Below are 18,567 nucleotides of genomic sequence, written 5' to 3'. Positions count from 1 at the left end.
TGCGCGTAAAATGGGGGGGGGGGGCAGAGCAGATCCTCCAGTGGGGGCACCAAAGGAAATACGTCACTTTCAATGGACCACGCTTTGTAGTCCACTTACTCCACTCGATACACCCTCGGCAGGCGAAAATAACAACCGGACTAAAATTCTGCTTCCATAGTAATTTTATAGCAGTTAATAACTTCAATTCATAGCTTCAATAATCAGACGAAAATAACCACTGTACAAGCAATATAATATAATGTAAAATCTAATCAATATTAATTCAACGATCGAGTACACATTTGAATGATTTCCGTTTTGAGGCTCAATTAAAATTTTTTTTAAGGAATTATTGGAATTAAAAATTGTAGGTGGGTGTTATATATTAAAAGTAAATGGTTTGGTCTAGTTGATAACGTTAAACATACTCAAATTTAAAAACCTCGTTTTATGGTCAAAATCAAGTACAGTACGTCGTACTACATAATAGTAATAGTTATATACATTAAAAATATATATTATTTTTTAATAATTTACTGTTGCTGATATTTTTAAATAAAGTAATTGTACAGTTGATACTGTAATCACAATTTGATATTTTAATTTTCTATATATATTATTCATATTGTAATTGATAAGTTGTGATTGCAGTATATTTAAAAAATAAAATGTTGTAATTTGAAGATCAAATGATTTGTTTTTAAACCTCTATTTTAACATTAGAGAATTTGATACCGACACCAACATCCATCCATCCATTTTCTTTGCCGTTTATCCTCACGAGGGTCGCGGGGAGTGCTTTAGCCCATCCCAGCTGTCAACGGGCAGGAGGCGGGGTACACCCTGAACTGGTTTCCAGCCAAACGCAGGGCACAGAGAGACAAACAGCCACACTCACAATCACACCTAGGGGCAATTGAAAGTATCCAATTAATGTTGCTTTTTTTTTTTTTTTTTTTTTTTTTTTTTTTTAGGGATGTGGGAGGAAACCGCAGTCCCCAGAGAAAACCCACCAACTTCTATTTTAACAGTACAGAACGTAACACCAACATGCAAATAAACGCAACTATTATCTTGACTAATTACTATACACAATAGCAAAAATACAAATCTAAATAAATGTTTCTGTTATAATGTTAATAGGTAGGTAAAATGTTCAGAAACTCATCATTAAAAAGTAGCTATAGCTGATCTTGTTCATCAGGGGAAAATGCACTAATCCAATGAAAATTATTTTAAAGTTTAATTAAAATTGAAGTTTTGAGTGAGAACAATGTATCATTAAGAGCATCTTTAATGTGTTTTCTATAGCTACCTATTTTGCACAACTAATGACAATAAGCAATAGATGTGTGATTGTTTAATACGTCAACACGGTGTGATTTATTTTATTACGGAGAGCAATGTAATTACCGTGTTTTCTAATACATAAACACCATTAAACATTCTTATTGTGTTGAATCTCCTTGACATCTGGCTTTATCTGTATGTATATGCATCCATCAATTTTCTTAGCAACTTATCCTCACGAGGGTAGCGGGGAGTGCTGGAGCCTATCCAAGCTATCATCGGGCAGGAGGATGGGCACACCCTGAACTGTCCATCCATCCATTTTCTGAGCTGCTTATCCTCACAGGGGTCGCAGCAGTGCTGGAGTCTCTTCCAGCTGTCATCGGGCAGGGGGCAGGGTACACCCTGAGGTGGTTGCCGGCCAATCGCAGGGCACAGAGACAAACAGTCCCAGTAACAATCACACCTAGGGGCAGTATAGAGTCTCCAATTAGTGTTTTTGGGACGTGGGAGGAAACCGGAGTGGCCGGAGAAAACCCACACAGGCATGGGGAGAACATGAGGGAGGAATTTGTGCCCCGGTCCTCAGAACTGTGAGCCCAACGCTCTACCGACTTGCGCCACTGTACCGCCGTACATCATTTCAATGGTCATGCAATACAACACTGTACCCGAATCACTACTCTGAAGAGATATTTATATACTGGACTTGGGTTAGAGAACAAAGTAGCGGGGAATACCCCCTACTCATGATATTAATAAGTAGGGAATGGGTGCCTGAGAATTCAAGTAAAATTCCAAACATTCTGTTGGACGCTCCATGTTGACACATCTGTCTGTTACTGTAATCTCCACATTTCCTCCCAGCAGCCCCACGCCCCAATCCCAGAATTTCAATTCTGGAAATGAGACGTCTCTGGGAAGAGAGATTTGGATTCGTTCCCGTCAGCTGCCAGTAACGCGTAATTGCGTGGCACCCTTCCACGAAACAATCCGAAGCGCAGGAAAAGTTTCACTGTGAGGCCCCGACACTTTCCTTTTGACAAGCAACCCACAAGCAAAAAGGAAGGAAAAGACCAGGGACGAGGGGGAAGAGGGGGGGTCCAATCAAGGTAAAGCTTCAAGGGCCACTACCACAGCAACAAGTGAGTTAAGGTGTCAGGTTTGGGCCTGTGCTCGTTCATTGAAATTGGAGACGTGTATAATTAGTGCAATGTGGAGTGATTCTGCAGCGCAAACATGGAAGTCACCAAAATGCACAAAGCACACTGAAAAAAAGCATTAACCAGTGACCCCCGTGGTAGGGTCATCGCTTTCAAACAAATCTCGCATGGATTTCTCATTTTCTGGCAACGAAGCATTGGGGGATCAGCCAAATGCTACCATCTAGTGGTTAATCATACGAGGTGAGCGTGGGTAACAGCAAAGTTACATTTATTTTTCCACAATCTTGAGAAATTAACGTGAGACATGTCAGAAAAGGGGTGTAGTACCCATCTGATTAAAGACAGCTTTAAAACAATTAAAAATAAATATTCAACAGGGTGAAGTGCAGTTTTTCATCATGAAATAAGAAAAACATGATCAGCAACCATCCGATGTCACATTCAGGTCTATACTTAAAAAAAAAAAAACAAAGATTACTGTACTCTCAAGCAGATGGGGTGCAAATTTGAGTATTTTATTTTGAGGACAAGCGCTGTAGAAAATTGCCAGCGAGCCATTTAATTCCATTGTTAATGTCCATCACCTCTACACATTTGTCTCCTCTATGACAGGTTTTGGTTCTCGTATCTCAGACTCCATGCCGGGCAAAGTAGTCCTCCTCCGTGCCGCGGTCTCAATCTTCTGCACAAGCTCCACCTCCCACGGATGCGTGACGAAGCTGAGCACCTCGCCGCCTTCGCACCCGCCGGCCCTCCCCACCCGACCGGCCCTGTGGATGTAGTCTGTGTGCGTTTCTGGGAAGTCGTAGTTGACCACCAGGCGCACTCGGGACGTGTCCAGGCCTCGTGAGGCGACATCTGTGCACAGCAGAACGTTCGTCGTGCCCTTCTGGAAGGACTGGAAGATGCCCGCCCGCACCAAGGCCGGCATTTCCCCTTGGAGGCGAGCGTGCGGCACGCCCATCTCCTCCATCGAGTATCTGTTATGGGGGGGAATACATCAAAAATTGTAAATCTTTGAAAATTAAATAACTTGCATGGTTTATTCATTTATTTTTCTATATCTTATTAGATCATGTTTAAAACTTGGTGAGTTAGCTGTGGAGTTTTTGACCAACTTATTTAATAGAATACTAGCGGCAGAGAAGATGGCTGAAGAATGGAGGAAAAGTGTACTAGTTCCCATTTTTAAGAACAAAGGCGATGTTCAGAACTGCGGAAACTACAGAGGAATAAAGATGATGAGCCACACAATGAAGTTGTGGGAAAGAGAGTAGTGGAGGCTAGACTCAGGACAGAAGTATCTGCGAGCAAAAGTATGGTTTCATGCCTAGAAAGAGTACCACAGATGCATTATTTGCCTTGAGGATGCTCATGGAAAGGTACAGAGAAGGACAGAAGGAGCTACATTGTGTCTTTGTAGACCTACAGAAAGCCTATGACAGACTACGAAGAGAGGAACTGCGGTACTGCATGCGCAAGTCTGGTGTGGCGGAGAAATACGTTGGACATGGACATGTATGAGAGCAGCAGAACAGATGTGAGGTGTTCCGTTGGTGTGTCAGAAGAATTTAAGGTCGAGGTGCGACTGCATCAGGGATCTGCACTGAGCCCCTTCCTGTTTGCGGTAGTAATGGATAGGCTGACAGACGAGGTTAGACTGGAATCGCCTTGGACCATGATGTTCGCAAATGATATTGTGATTTACAGTGAAAGAAAGGAGAAGGCGGAGGAACAATTAGAAAGATGGAGCCACGCACTGGAAAGGAGAGGAATGAAGATTAGCCAAAGTAAAACAGAATACATGTCCATGAATGTGAGGGGCGGAGGAGGAGGAGTGAAGATCCAGGGAGAAGAGATAGTGAGGGTGGATGACTTCAAATACTTGGGGTCAACAATACAGAGCAATTGACAGTGTGGTAAAGAAGTGAAGAAACAGGTCCAAGCGGGGTGGAACAGTTGGCGGAATGTGTCTGGTTTCTATGCGGCAGAAGAGTCTCTGCTCGGATGAAGGGCAAACTTTATAAGACAGTGATGAGGCCGGCCATGATGTACGGATTAGAGGTGGTGGCACTGAAGAGACAACAGGAAGCAGAACTGGAGATAGCAGAAATGAAGATGCTGAGGTTCTCACTTGGTGTGAACAGGTTGGATAGGATTAGAAATGAGCTGATTAGAGGGACAGCCAAAGTTGGATGTTTTGGAGACAAGGTGAGAGAGAGCAGACTTCGATGGTTTGGACATGTCCAGAGGTGAGGGAGTGAGTATATTGGTAGAAGGGTGCTGAGGATGGAGCTGCCAGGCAAAAGAACGAGAGGAAGACCAAAGAAAGATGGCACAATACCAAACAAAACCATTACAAAAAAAGTGTATTTTTCATACACACCCACTATTTGTGTTGGCGAAAAGAGAAAATCTGCAAAAAGTTGACTGCACCTTGAAAAAGGTTTATACTGTACTGTAATAACTGGCAGATGCCACAAGATAGCAGAAAAGGACTATGGTACCATTTTTCTAAATGAAGTTACACAAGTCTTTTCAACTTCACCAAGATACTACTAGGTCAAAATGAACTGAGAACAAAAACAGGAACTAGGTATCAGAAAATATATTTTGCACCCAAATTACACTATACAAGTCCCCCCCCCCCCACCCATCACCCGGTGTAATGCAGTTTCCCCATCCTTCTCTGCGAGAAAGATTCATCCTCCATCAGCAATCGCTGATCAACACAACACAAGATAACATTTCCCATGACGTACCCCAGCCAGTTGACAGTGGCGGACTTGTTGCAGAACACAAGGACGGCGTCCCCTCCCGAACGTCCGTCTTCCTGCTGGAGTCGTTTCAAGTAATGGTTGAGCTCCAGGACTTTTTCCTGTCCTCTCACCTTGAGGAAAGTCTGCTTCACGTGCGGCATGAGGAAGTGCAGCATCTTGCTCTTTATGACAACCATGCTGCCAAGGTCAGTCACCTGCGCGAGCACGTCGCCGACACCGCCGGGGAAGGTGGCCCCCACCACCAGCAACTGGGCCTTGCGGGCGAGGCCTCGGGTTTCCCCGGGGGCGCTGGCGATGTCGGTGTGCCGCAAAATGTCCTCCAGCATGTCAGCGAAGCTCGGGTCGAACATGGTGTCTGCTTCGTCCACCACCAGAAAGCTAAGATAGCTCAAGTCCAAGCAGCGTCTCCGTAGGGCTTTGACCAAAGCGCCTGGGGTGGCTACTAAAATGTCTGGAACACCTTGCTTGAAGACTCCCCTGATGTGACCCACGCCTCGTCCGCCTCCGACTGTCCTCGTCACTAAACCCAGCGGGGAACACAGGCTCCTGGACACGGACGCCACCTGCTCGGCCAGCTCCCTGGAAGGCACCACGACCACAGCATGGATTTTACGAGGCCCCACTTGATCCTGTTCCTCATCGAGATGCAACCGGTGCACAATCGGCAGCAGGTAACTCAACGTTTTCCCACTTCCAGTCTCAGCTGCACACAGGATGTTATGACCCCTCATGACCTTGGGGATGGTCTGCAGCTGCACGGTGGTGGGATGCGTGATGTTTAAGCGTTCCAAAGTCTCCACCAACTCCCCGGAGATGTGCAGTTTATGGAAAGTCTTCAATGGCTTTTTAATATCGCCCTCCTCCTCGCTTCCGGCCACAAAGGGCGCCACCGATTTGATGTTGTTGACTGTGAAATAATCCCCGAATGACTTTTTGTGTTTCCATCCTTTGGAGCAGAGTATCGGCTGTTCAAATTTGGCGTGCGTGTATCCTGCAGACTGGTTCAAACTGGCGTTCCTGCCCTGGATGAGGAGTTTGCCGGCCTTGGTAGTATTTATGTTCTTACTTCGGCTTTGCTTCACCTTCTCAAAGTGATTCTGCACGGAGCGAGGGACGCGAATGACTGGGAGCTCTTCCGGAGATGTTGGACAGACCGAAAAATAAACACGGTCGTTCGATAGTCTGTTCACTTTAGTCCGGTAAACTCTTGGTAAAGCCAGGGTGGCGTAGCCGACCTTCAGAAACCACATTCTGGTCAAATGAATGCTAACCTGCTAGCGGCTAAATATTCGAAACGAAAAAACGTGAATAAAGTATCGAACTGCGTACTAAAGCATTACGATTAATCAAGTAATGGGTCTTTATCAGTTAATCCAAAATGCCTGCTTAATCGCCATTTATAAATGCCAACGAACGAGACGACCATGCGCAATGTGACCATTGTTGATGACGTTACAGTGCGGAAGCGGGTTGATGGCGTCATAGTTTATTTAATACTCGCTTTTCTTCCAGAATAAAGTATAATTCAAATGTATTCGATGGAATTGATTTCTTAAAATGTTGTTAACTTGAATTATGGATCATAAACTCGCATTCAGATCACATTAAAAAATATAAACATCCTTGTCCTCAATGATAGAATTGTGCTTAATTAATCTGAAATCGATTTCTAAAAACTGCTTTTTTATTTTTTGTGTTTGCTTGATTTACTAACTGTCATGTTCCTGTCCATCTGCAACTTCAAATAATATGTACTGTGTATTAAGAAATAATAAAACTCTGGAGCCCCTTGTCTGATAATGTGAAAGAGGCATCTTGCTCTTATCCTGGAGAACCTGCCATATCTTGATACACCTTAAGACCACTAACAGGATACAGTATTAATTTTATTTATTTATTATTATAATATACAGTAATGCTATATCCTGTTTGTTATATTGTAGATATAGTTTATGGCGACAATAAAATACAACAGTTTGGTCGAAAGGAGGCGCTGCAGGAGTTTCTCGATGTCACAGACTGGTTTTGTTTTCAAATATTTTTTCATGTATGATTAAAAGTAATGTATTTGTTTGATTCTTAATGATTTTACTTGTTTTTTAATAAAAAAAATAATCACGATTATTATTACTATGTTCCCTTTTTGTTTTTGTACAGTGCTCTGTTTTAGCTGCATTTGCTCTATATGTCGAGTTGAACACATTTTATACAGGCAAGGACAGGCGAAACGCGGCTCCTTAATACTTTATTTTAGTTTTGTATTTATATGTTATTTCTACTTTGATATAGTTTTTTTATTTTTTCCCCTCATATTTATGTTTGTTTAGGTATAGGTGTGTGATTTAGCAACAATGCTTTTGGTTTTGGACATAATTCAACAAATGTTGTTTTTTTTTAATGAAATGACTAAAAAAAAAAAAAAAAAAGCACAGTTCTGAGGTCCGTAGTTTAGTTCTGGGAGTGTACCCTGGCTACCTCCCACGTTTCAGAAACACGCTTGAAGACTCTAAAATATGTGTAAATCTCAGTGTGAGTGCTTGTTTCTCTGTCGGCCATGGGGTTGACTGGGAAGTCAGTCAGGGGTCCAGATCAGGGTCCAGCTCACCTGTCAACCTAATCAAGCTCTACAAAAAAATGGGCAGATGTGCATATTTTTGGTCTATTTTAATAATAACGTGTACCCGCAACTGGTGAGCCGTAGATTAATATCAAAATCCCCCATTAACTGCGGTCAAGCAATCACTGAGCCTGTTATGAAAGATTTCTAAAGTCAACTTTTATGAACTTTTTCTTGACTAATCAAAGGCTCAGGCTGTGTTTGTGTGTGTGTGTGTGTGTGTGTGTGTGTGTGTGTGTGTGGTGTGTGTGTGTGTGGTGTGTGTGTGTGTGTGTGTGCCTGTCCTTGGATTCTTTAGGGGATAATCCAGTGTTGCTGCTGTGCCACCAGTCATTTAAAATAATGACGGGTCACTAATCCTTTTTTTTTTTTTTTTTGTATCTAGAAAAGGGGGTCCAAAAAGGGAGTTGCTCTTCTGAGTTAAATGTGTTCAGCAACATGTTTCAGTCATCACATTTGTGCTGCTGGCTGTTGTACAATTGATCGTAGGCCTACATGAGATTGTGTGCTGAATGAACTCGGTTGCCGTCATTGATTATCTGTATCATCAGGTCTGGCACAAATTAATTTCATGGCTGTCGGAATCCAGCCGGAGTCCGACAAAGAAAAGTATTTAATTTTGTCACCATTACAAGGAGTATGGTGTGTTTCTGCTGGAGTTTTATAATCACATTTGTGTGGGCCATCAAGCTACTAGTCAAAGAAATTTCACCAACTGACCACTAAGGGGAAGCAGAAACCAACAACTAATCGATGTACTGAAGGCCTTGAGGCCTCTCACCCAATGGGAATGTAATGGGAATTTGCTCTCCCCTCATATAACACTCAACATGTTTTCATAGTACGACACGATATTCATCTGTATATTCACAAATGTCAAACATAGAGATTTCCCAATAGGTGGTACTATGAAGGAGTGGTCAGCAAATCAGCCTGACTGTGCTGAAGTTTGGCATTAGAATCTGGCCTCTGGCCTTCCTGTGTGGAGTTGACCTCACGCTTGGGTAGGTTTTCTCCTGGTACTCCATCTTCCTCCCACATACCAAAAGCATTTTAAATTAATTGAAGACTGTAAATTGTCCTTACGCCAGGGAATGTGATGTTTGTTTGTCTACAAGTTCCTGACTCACAAGCAAACCAGGATGTACCCAATCTCCTTTTTGAACTCAGATGGGATTAGTTCCATTTTGACTCTGATGAGGATATGTGGTATAGGAACAGTATAAAGCCTTTTCTGGGGCTGCACCTATTGTGTTCTTTTGATTTTTATTTTTGATGAACATCATACATTGAAGTTATGGGAGTACACGTTTTTTTCAGTGTTTTAGGGTTCTGCGAGGGACGTACATTTCTAAATTAGGGAAATCCTGCTGTGCAAGACTTCATACGCAGATTATTTGGCCCCGCTTTATTGCCTCAGTGAGTTCTTATCTCTTCACATTCTAATACAGGGACCATGTGTAACTTGATATTTGTTGACATTTAGCAAACACCTGTTGCTTGGGCGCTTACGTTCGCATTTCTGCTGCATATGTGTGTGTGTGCAAATCCTTGAAAGAAGAGTGACACCTCAAAAGCACACACAAAAATAGTGTGAGATGAGGAAACGACGCCACGTGCTTGTTATTTTTTGTCGTTGTTTGTTTTCATCTAATTTTCTAGAGAAGAACAAACCACATCGGCAGCCTCCCACACAAATTGCCTTTGTTATGTTCTCCCTTTAAAGGTCATTGTGACGATAATACGTGCAGGTATAATTGAGAAATGTGACTTCGGTGTGTGTGTGCAGTGGAAAACGTTCGAGCACTGTCAGGGTAATGCCACAAAGTATGCTACAGTACATGTTAACAGCCCTACTGTACATTATATATATATATATATATATATTTTTTTTTTTTTTTTTTTTAATATTATGTGCATTTGTGTGTGCATGTGTTTCTCTGAGTGTCTGTGTGTGCACACGTCTGTCGACACGTGTGTGTCTGTGTGTGCAGTTATGTTTAGAACAGCAGCAGTCTTTGATAAAAGACAACAATTGTTCAGAAATTCAACCATTTACATATTTTGAATTATGCCGCCAATTGTGTGATCTAGGACATTCTAATCAACTGCAACTGACTGAACGTTGGCTGTGTCGTTATTGAGAACGAGTACTACTGTACTACTGTGTAATTTGCAGCTAAAAGATACTCACAAATACAAATTCACCTGTCAATAATATGAGGTATTTTAGTGAAGAACAATTTAAGCTTTCGTTTGCAGGAGGCAAAGAAGGGTTACGCTGATGTTTTTGCATGGAAATAAAAGACCACAGGAAATGTGATATTGATGCTTTCAGATGCGTCTTGTGTGCACCGAGCGCCTGCCTGAACGCCCACATGCGTCTGGCATCGGTGTCACAAATAAGTAGTGCTGGTCTACACGTGCACTTTGTCTCAAGGGGGAGTTTTGAAGTGATGCAATGTCACAAAATGATCTTTTTCAACTGAAAACAGAAATAAGTTAAATATATAGTACCCCACAGTACAATGCAAAAATGTTAGTCCCTCCACAAGTTGTTTGCTGTTTTAGCAATGCAATTATGACTTCATACGACGAGAATATATTACATCTTTATTACTGATTGAAATAGCTTTTAAGAACTGGAACAGAGTTAGCTGATAGCGGCAGAACCCCTTGCTCAAATGAAAACTTGGCTCACTTTTACATGCTGATGGATAATAGAACACGCACATCGATGTTTAGGGCATCAAAACAACTTATTAGAGCTTGAGCGTGCATTAGCCTGCGTGAGTGTGTGTGTGTGTGTGTGTGTATGGGTGGCCTCCGGATCCCCAGTAAAGATTAACCTGAGCTTGATGAGACTGATGGGTTTGATGTAAACAGAGGGGTTAAAAAGGAGTGCGGAAAGCCTGGACAGAGGGATTTCTTACTCGGCCTACGCTATCTTAGCTGCAGATTTTCAAAATACTAGGAATTGAATGTTCACCAAAGACAACACAGTAACAACCTTTTTTTCATGCATTTATCACCAGAATTGCACCTTACGGAGCAGCATCACATTTTTTTACATTTTAATTTTGATTTAGTGACATTGCAAACTTGAATCTCGAGTTGTATGCAGTGGTTCCCGCTTTGTGGTCCTTTAAGCGGTAGTGTTCATCAAAAATGCGGAAAGAATGGGGAAGAGATTTTATTCCTAAAAAGTATATTCATATTATTGTAAACCACTGGACCAGTAATCACAGTTTGAATATTTATGCTACACTTAAAAACAGCAACATTTCAAACTGTTCTAAAATAATTATTAAATAAAAATGTGTTGCACATGATTTTAACACACCGAAAATGCTGAAAAATTTGTTCTAAAAGATTCAGTGGAAATTAAGTGTGCTTCAATATTAAACACACATGAACTGTATTTAAAGTTTCTAAAAGTGATTCAAATGTATTTTTAATTTTCTCTATTTATCTTTTTAAATTTGTGGTAGAGTGATATATTGTGAATAAAATGTATTTTTTTAGGTATACATTTAAAGGTTTTACATTAACTGTATCACATAATTGGTGAAATCACCACCACAGTATTTTTATATCACAAAATAATGAAAATTAAGGTTGCAATTATTTTATTTTTATACAATAACAATTTTACATACGCATCTCCAATCATGTATTTATTTATTCATTTAATAATTGTTTTTTTCTGAGATCTTCTATTAAATTGTCCATTTATTCGCTTTAAAATTTTAATTTACCATTTTTATAAACCGTACTCCCCCTCTCCCCTGGAAAAATATACTTTAGGGAAAAGACGGTTAAAAGAAATATTTTGGGAACATTTTAATCCAATCAAAATATCGTGAGGGATGATTATATGCTTAAAATTTTTAGGAGAGGAGGGGAGGGAAGGGGAGGGGAGGGGGTGGTGGGATGGGGGCAAAAAGTTGGTGCCCCTATCGGTGCCAGGAGTCCTCTCCCCAGTAAGGAGAGCGTGTATGCGTGCGTTCTGTCTGCTGACATCACAGCTGGAAGCGCCGTCACACGGGGTTAGTAAAAGTTGGGATCGGAGCTCCACGGGGCGAGAGCGACGCGTAAAGACAAGCCGGCGTAGAGGCAGCGAAACCGGGCTCGACATTTCCGAGCCTTCGCTGACTTTACGACGAACATTTCGACAACTCCTCTTTTTGTTTATGTTGAGAAAGAGTGGCATACTCCCAGCGAGGGCGACTTTCTTCGAAGTTCAACGCGTTGATGCCAAATTAGAAGATTATTTTGGATTTACGGAAAGTAAAGAAGGAGGACACTTTTGGCACGGCGGTTGAAGCCCCAAATGAAGCAAAGTTGAAGTTCGGCTTCGGCGTCGTGCCATTCAGTCAATGTTGCGAGGTTTTCGGAGAGCGTAAACCTGCTTCGACGGTCGTGGGGGTGGTTCAGAGACGAGCGAGCCGAGCTGTCAAACCCGATGACGACGGCAAACTGCCCCGGCAATGAGGAGCTGGACTTCCGACTCATCTTCGGGGAGGACGGGCAGCAGCAGCCGTTGGGCCCCGCAGGTCAGTGTGCTTGCCCGAACCATGTTCAGCAACCCCCCCCCCCCCGCCGCCCCCTCCCCGAACATACTCATTCCCTTTTTTCAAATGTGACTTTCTTTGTCGCGACTTTATAATTTAACACCGTGAATTTCACCTCTTTAAGGCGAGCAGTTGTGCTTGAGAGCGGGAAATGTTTACATATCACTTTTCTATGGCCGCCTGCCAGAGAAGAACAGCAGCTGTCATTAGCCTGACGTGCTACACATGCTAACTGGTCATGAAGTGTCACTGCCCCAAAAAGTAGTTATTTTTGCTTTGTCGGTAACGTCTCCCCTGTTTTTTTTTCCTCCAAGTATTCAGTTAGCAGATTATTATAAATACTTAGAACAGGTTTATTGGATCAAGGGAAATCATGCCATAATTGTCAGCTTTTCACATGGTGTTCTACTTATGCAAGTATTTGACCTCTTTAGTGTACATAAACTGGACACGGTTTGCGTGCATTTCTAGATACTATAATTTGTTATTAACCATTTATACACAATAACAAACTGTCACAAACAGTGAAATTTGTAGAGGTTTCAGATGTATTTTCAGAATGGAAATGATTTGGTAACCGATCCCTTTGCATTTAATTACAGTAAATTTATTCCAGTATGTGTTGGAAAACTTCCACGACTGGTGTCACAAAAGATTTCAAAGCCGACCTACAATCTACAAGTTTTCCCCCTCAGTGTGGGCCAGACGATCAACCAGCGTGTCTACGAAGAGATCTTAACTGCGTTTGCTTAGTTCAGGGCTTGAGAAGAGCTCAGAGTTGTGACAGGACAACTCGTGGCTGCTTCAGTATGACAACGTACTTGCTTTACAATGCACTGAGCATCTGACAGTTCCTTAACCGAGAACAACATCGCCATCAGTGAACCACTTTGAAGATGGGGACGACATTAAAATAGCCGTGATAATGAAGATGCAGAAGATCCTGGAAGAATCTTTTCAAGGGTGCATCAAGGTGTGGCAGAGTTGGCTTTGAAAGTACATGAAGACTCGGGGATTACTTCCAAAGTGGAAAAACTTGTAGTTTGGATTTGAAATATATCTTTTGTGAGACCAGTCCTGTGGAACCTTTCACACACCTTGTATACTTGGAATAACTTAATTTGAATGTCACAATAAAAACTCGTTATCGTATTATAAAACCTATATTAACTCACTATAGAAGCATTTTTTTCCCCAAAATAACATTCTTAACTGTCATACACATCTACCGGAATCGCTATACAGTATTCATACACAACTACAATAAAATAGCCTTTAGAGATAGCGGAGAGGGAGGCTCACTGAAGGCATCATTACGCATCATTTTTTATAATCAGTACAAACTATCATACAGGAGAAGTCAGTATCGCTATATGAAAACTGAAAAAAAAAAATACATTGTGTACTTGCCAGTGTGGCACACGTGGCAATAGATTCTTGTATGTGTAAGATGAGTCTCCTCACATTAACACAAAACATTGTAATGGGACACTCAGGACAGAAACTTGTTTGAGCTTCGGCTACGTCAACGTAAAGCTAATTTCTGGTTCTGTGGTATTTTTATTTACATCACTGGTGGCATCTGAGGTAGATTATGCCAAATAGTGAATACTTTAAATACTCATTGTACTGAAGTCCTTTGTGATATGTGGAAGTCTCGTGTGGTGGTGATTTTCATCTGAGAAGCAAATTTTTGGAAACCGTATCAACAACACTATTAAAAACCCGCCAATAATCTTTATCCTGCAATACACAAGATATATATATTTTTGCCTTTAACATACTTAATCAAGGTGTATGGCCAAATCCAAAATCCTTTAAATAAAAAAAAAGAAAAGTTTAATAAAGCCCAAGTTGTTTCAAAAAGGATGTGAGTAGGTGTCAGCGGTTTTGCACTATACGTATAGAATATTCCCAAATGAGGCAAGTTTGCAACTATATAAAAACAAAGCGTTTGGGCCCCACTGCGCAGTCGCTGCAATCTCTAACGTTTGAGTCATGATTGAGTCAAAAATTTCATTTTCACTGACTGATACTTCAGTGGTCTACAGACAGTGAACTAACAATGTTCGAGAGCCTTTTTTTTTTTCCTCGCTCTGTTCATCCCACAGTGTTTAGATGCTTATTGGTTCCGTCATTGACTCAAAACCAGCAGAACCAATGAATGCTCCCACTGTGTCTATTTCTTAAACTTTGGAATATATTCATGGAATAGCTGCTGTAAGCATAAATCCGTTTTTCCCTGGTTAGAACTGTTTGAACTGCTGATGGCCCGAGGGGGAAAAACACCACTTTGAATTAGCGCTGTAGTAAGTAAAGTGAGTTTAATCATGTTTGGATGGTCTAGCTTGGCCCAAAAAAGGAGGTGGTGGGGTGTGGGGGTCCTGTCTAAACGAATAAGCAGAGCGTAAAAGCAGGATCACAATAAGAGGGAGTTTCACACTCTTTTCTCCGTTCTCTGAAGGCAACTCTCAAGTCACAGCTTGTTTTGTATTTTTTTTCGAGCAAGCTCGTGAACCTTGGCTCCGTTTTGGACAGGTTTCTACAAAGCGCCGTTTTGTTTCCTTGCATGTTGCACGGGCCGTGTTGTCATTTGACAAATTGGAATTTCAATCTTGTAAAAACAGAGGTTGCACTTCCAGATGCAACAAACAAGAAGGGCTTTGTTTCCCTACATTTGTTAAACAATACTTAAATGCAGTACGGCAGTCGCATAATATCAAAATCAAAGTCCTTTGTTTTTATAAAAAAGCTTGACTGTATTGGTTGATGGTTAAGAGTTCTAAAAATCCAATGGGAATGGAAAATAAAACAGGATGTAGAAACCTACCAAAATAAAATCAGTAGCAGCAGTGAACATGGCTAAACAAGAGAAGCCGCACTTTTGCTCAGTAATCCGGCATGGCTACTGGAAATCATCTCCAGCTATCATGACGTGAAACACTCGACCAAAGTACTTGGAAACTTTCTGCGAGATCAGTAATTTCCGGTACACATGCTTCTTCTCCTCCTCCTCCTAGCTCATTTGTCTTAGAACACATGTCACATCCACAAAGTGGCAAAACACCTGCAGAGTTAATCCTTTTATGATGGGTGAAATGAGGTCCTGTGAGGTTCTCTCTTATTTGCTAAGGGAGTCCCGTTTTACCGCAATCCCAACTCTCAGCTGTCATGCGGCCTTTCTACTTGTATAAGTAAACACGAGAGAGATTTATATTAATTAACATCCGATTAATAGGGTGCCTTTCTGTACAATGCCGAGAGCCTCTTTGCTTTGGTTTTTCCATCCTGCTGCTCCTTGTCTAATTATACATCTTTCTACATTTTCTTTATCATGCTCTTTGTGTGTTCTTTGTTGCTAAGGAAACAACGTACAACGTGAAATTGAAATACGTCAGGTCTATTATTTAGATGCTCGAGCAAATTTTACTGGTGGGGATTTTCCCAGAAATTGTATGGAAATGGACTGAATAGAGCATCTCGTGAACCAGACTAATTAGAACTTTGCTGTAGGTAGGAAGATTTTTATGGGGAAAAAAATTGAAGGGAAGAACAAAACAGTAGGATTTATTGTGTTGCTCTCCAACAAAAAAAATGTTTGGGGGATGATTGCAGAAATTGAAATGAATATAATGGAGCAACAATGGCAATCCAAGTGTTTCTTCATGAAGTAATTACAAATAGAACTTCCATCAAATAATTTAGAGTTCAGAGAGCATCAAAGCATGTAGATTTTTTTTCTTTTTTGTGGCTTCTCTTTCTTTATAATATATAAAACACCAGAGGTTACGTTTTTTTTTTTTTGCGCTACCGACAGCATAACTGCTATCATAACTGCTAGAGGTTTTTTTTTTTGTATATATAGCGTGATTTTTTTATTTTTTATTATGTAGTTTATTTATTTTTGGATGCCATTTGTCATTCAAGATAAGGTAAAGTGTTGGGTTTCTATTTAGCTGACTGGTTAGCACATGTGCGTCACAGTTCTGAGGACCCGGGTTCAAGTCCGGCATTGCCTGTGTGGACTGCATGTTCTCCCCGTGGATGCGTGGGTTTCCTCCGGGCACTCCATTTTTCTCCCACATCCCAAAAACATGTGTTAATTAGGGAAACTCTAAATTGCCCCTAGGTGTGATTGTGAGTGCGCCTGTTGTCTATCTCTATGCGCCCTGTGATTGGCTAGCAACCAGTCCAGGGTGTACCCCGCCTCCAGCCCGATGATAGCTGGGAACAGTTAAAGCTTATAACGAATTTTTTTTTTTTAATCTCATTTAGAGGTTGAGGATTGTCACAAAATGGAGGTTTCACAATGTAAAACAACCATGCAACCATGTTCTTAAACACTAGGTTCGCAGGTGTACTCTCCTCACCCATCCCAGCTGACTTTGAGCAAAACCACCATGAACAGGTCATAAGCCAATCACAGATCTATGCACAGTCAAATGAATTTCATGGCAAATCTTAATGACATTGTGATAAGTAACATGATTCTGTTGGATTTCCTTTAAGTAACTTTCTTTTTCTCCAGTTGTATTTATATTCTGAAGAACAGTCAATTTTAAAAAATTGTCAGTTCCAGTATAATCTGAAAACACTTGGATGTCGAAGAATAAAGGCAGTTTTTCCATCAGGGATGTATCAAGGGACTATCAGTTAAACAATTGTCAATGAACAACATTTTTACTTTCCCAACCCCCTTGTCTCCATTATTTTTTCATTATCATCATTCCATTTGGTTGCAACACATTCATGTAGCATTCTAGAATAGCTACTTTTCTCTTGCACAGCTTGTGTATTGGATATGGTAGCAACAGAGAAATCCATTAATTAGATACGTCAAAGAGACAGCAATCTATAACAGCAGTCCATTTAGAAATGAGCCTGGATTTGTTTAGCTTACTACAGTCTACTGCCTTGTCAAACTGTCGACATCATAAAACATTTATTATTGTACAACTTCATGTTTACAATGTTCTGGTAATATTAAAAAAAAAAAAACGGACTGTTGCCTGCACGATAATTGTCAACTTTTTCTGAGTCATGTCGGTAGATGAAAGGCAAAACAGAGCCATAGGTACCGTTTTAACAGCTAAACTACCACTATGTTACGCTAATTTTATTTCTGGTGGTACCATTGTCATCATATAGTATTCCTTATCTTTGCTTGGTACCGTTCTCTGGAGGGCTAAAGATTACTAAGTTCCGTTAATGCTAACATGCTAACAGTCAGTAAGCTAACATAGTATGGTAGCAGTCTTTGTACAGAAATTAACAGCTGATTGATAAGGAATTTTTCTTTGTCCTCTGTGGTCAGGCAGTATTCCAAATAAGAATTGACAGCTAAACTACCACTTTGTTATGCTAATTTTATTTCTGGTTGTACCATTGTCATCATATGGTATTCCTCATTGACAGCTAAACTACCACTTTTTTATGCTAATTTTATTTCTGGTTGTACCATTGTCATCATATGGTATTCCTCATCTTTGCTTGGTACCGTTCTCTTGAGGGCTAAATATTACTAAGTTCCGTTAATGCTAACATGCTAACAGTCAGTAAGATAACATATAGAATGGAATAAACTCAGTACAGAAATTAACAGCTGATTGATAAGGAATTTTTCTTTGTGCTCTGTGGTCAGGTAGTATTCCAAATAAGAAATACTAACATACTTACAATCGGTAGGCTACCATATAGCAAGATAGCGACCCAAGAAATTTCCCCGAAAATTTTGATTCAACTTAAGTCCGCATTATTAATGGAAAAGACTCAATGACTGAAATTACATCGCTCACATGGTGGACTATTTTGAGCTCCCAAAAGAGAGCGGCATAGAGCAGACGGTAGGTTCCGGTGACTCGATCATACTCGATGCGAGGGGGTCGCTCTCGTCCTAGTATGTCTGAAGCCTTTTTTCCCCTTACTGCGTGGACACTTCGTGATCTTAACAAAGACAGGTTTTGAAGAATGCTGTGCACCACATCTCCAGGTGAGTGTGTCAGCACTCCCAAACTCTAGCTAGGCGTGTTATGAGTGAATGTGTGGGTAGATTTAAATGTTGAGGGGTGGTAATGATTGAGATTGTGCATGTACAAGCTCATGAGGTCTGTCAGAAATTTTATCTTTCCCTAAAATGCTGGGAAACACAAAACTTACTG

General features: G+C 41.0%; 2 protein-coding genes across 2 annotated transcripts in view; one reads left to right on the top strand and one right to left on the bottom strand.

Annotated features, from left to right (window-relative positions):
• Positions 1-2,689: 2,689 nt before the first annotated feature.
• On the bottom strand, positions 2,690-6,691 carry ddx28 (DEAD (Asp-Glu-Ala-Asp) box polypeptide 28). The gene is made up of 2 exons (XM_061814470.1): positions 5,201-6,691; positions 2,690-3,418 (listed from the first exon to the last, which is right to left on the bottom strand). The coding sequence occupies exons 1-2, from the start codon at positions 6,466-6,468 to the stop codon at positions 3,025-3,027; spliced, it is 1,662 nt and encodes a 553-aa protein (XP_061670454.1). The 5' UTR covers positions 6,469-6,691; the 3' UTR covers positions 2,690-3,024.
• Positions 6,692-11,747: 5,056 nt separating this feature from the next.
• The window catches only part of nfatc3a (nuclear factor of activated T cells 3a), a 73,244-nt gene continuing 66,424 nt past the window's right edge, over positions 11,748-18,567 (top strand). Inside the window, exon 1 of the mRNA XM_061814467.1 lies at positions 11,748-12,391. Within this exon, the coding sequence (XP_061670451.1) occupies positions 12,301-12,391 (91 nt within the window). The 5' untranslated portion in view covers positions 11,748-12,300. The remainder of the gene's footprint in view (positions 12,392-18,567) is intronic.

This window comes from Syngnathoides biaculeatus, chromosome 3 (genome assembly GCF_019802595.1).
Source record: "Syngnathoides biaculeatus isolate LvHL_M chromosome 3, ASM1980259v1, whole genome shotgun sequence".
NCBI classification, from domain to species: domain Eukaryota; kingdom Metazoa; phylum Chordata; class Actinopteri; order Syngnathiformes; family Syngnathidae; genus Syngnathoides; species Syngnathoides biaculeatus.
The sequence above is the reverse complement of the archived record's forward strand: the minus strand, read 5'-3'. Positions and strand labels throughout refer to the sequence as shown.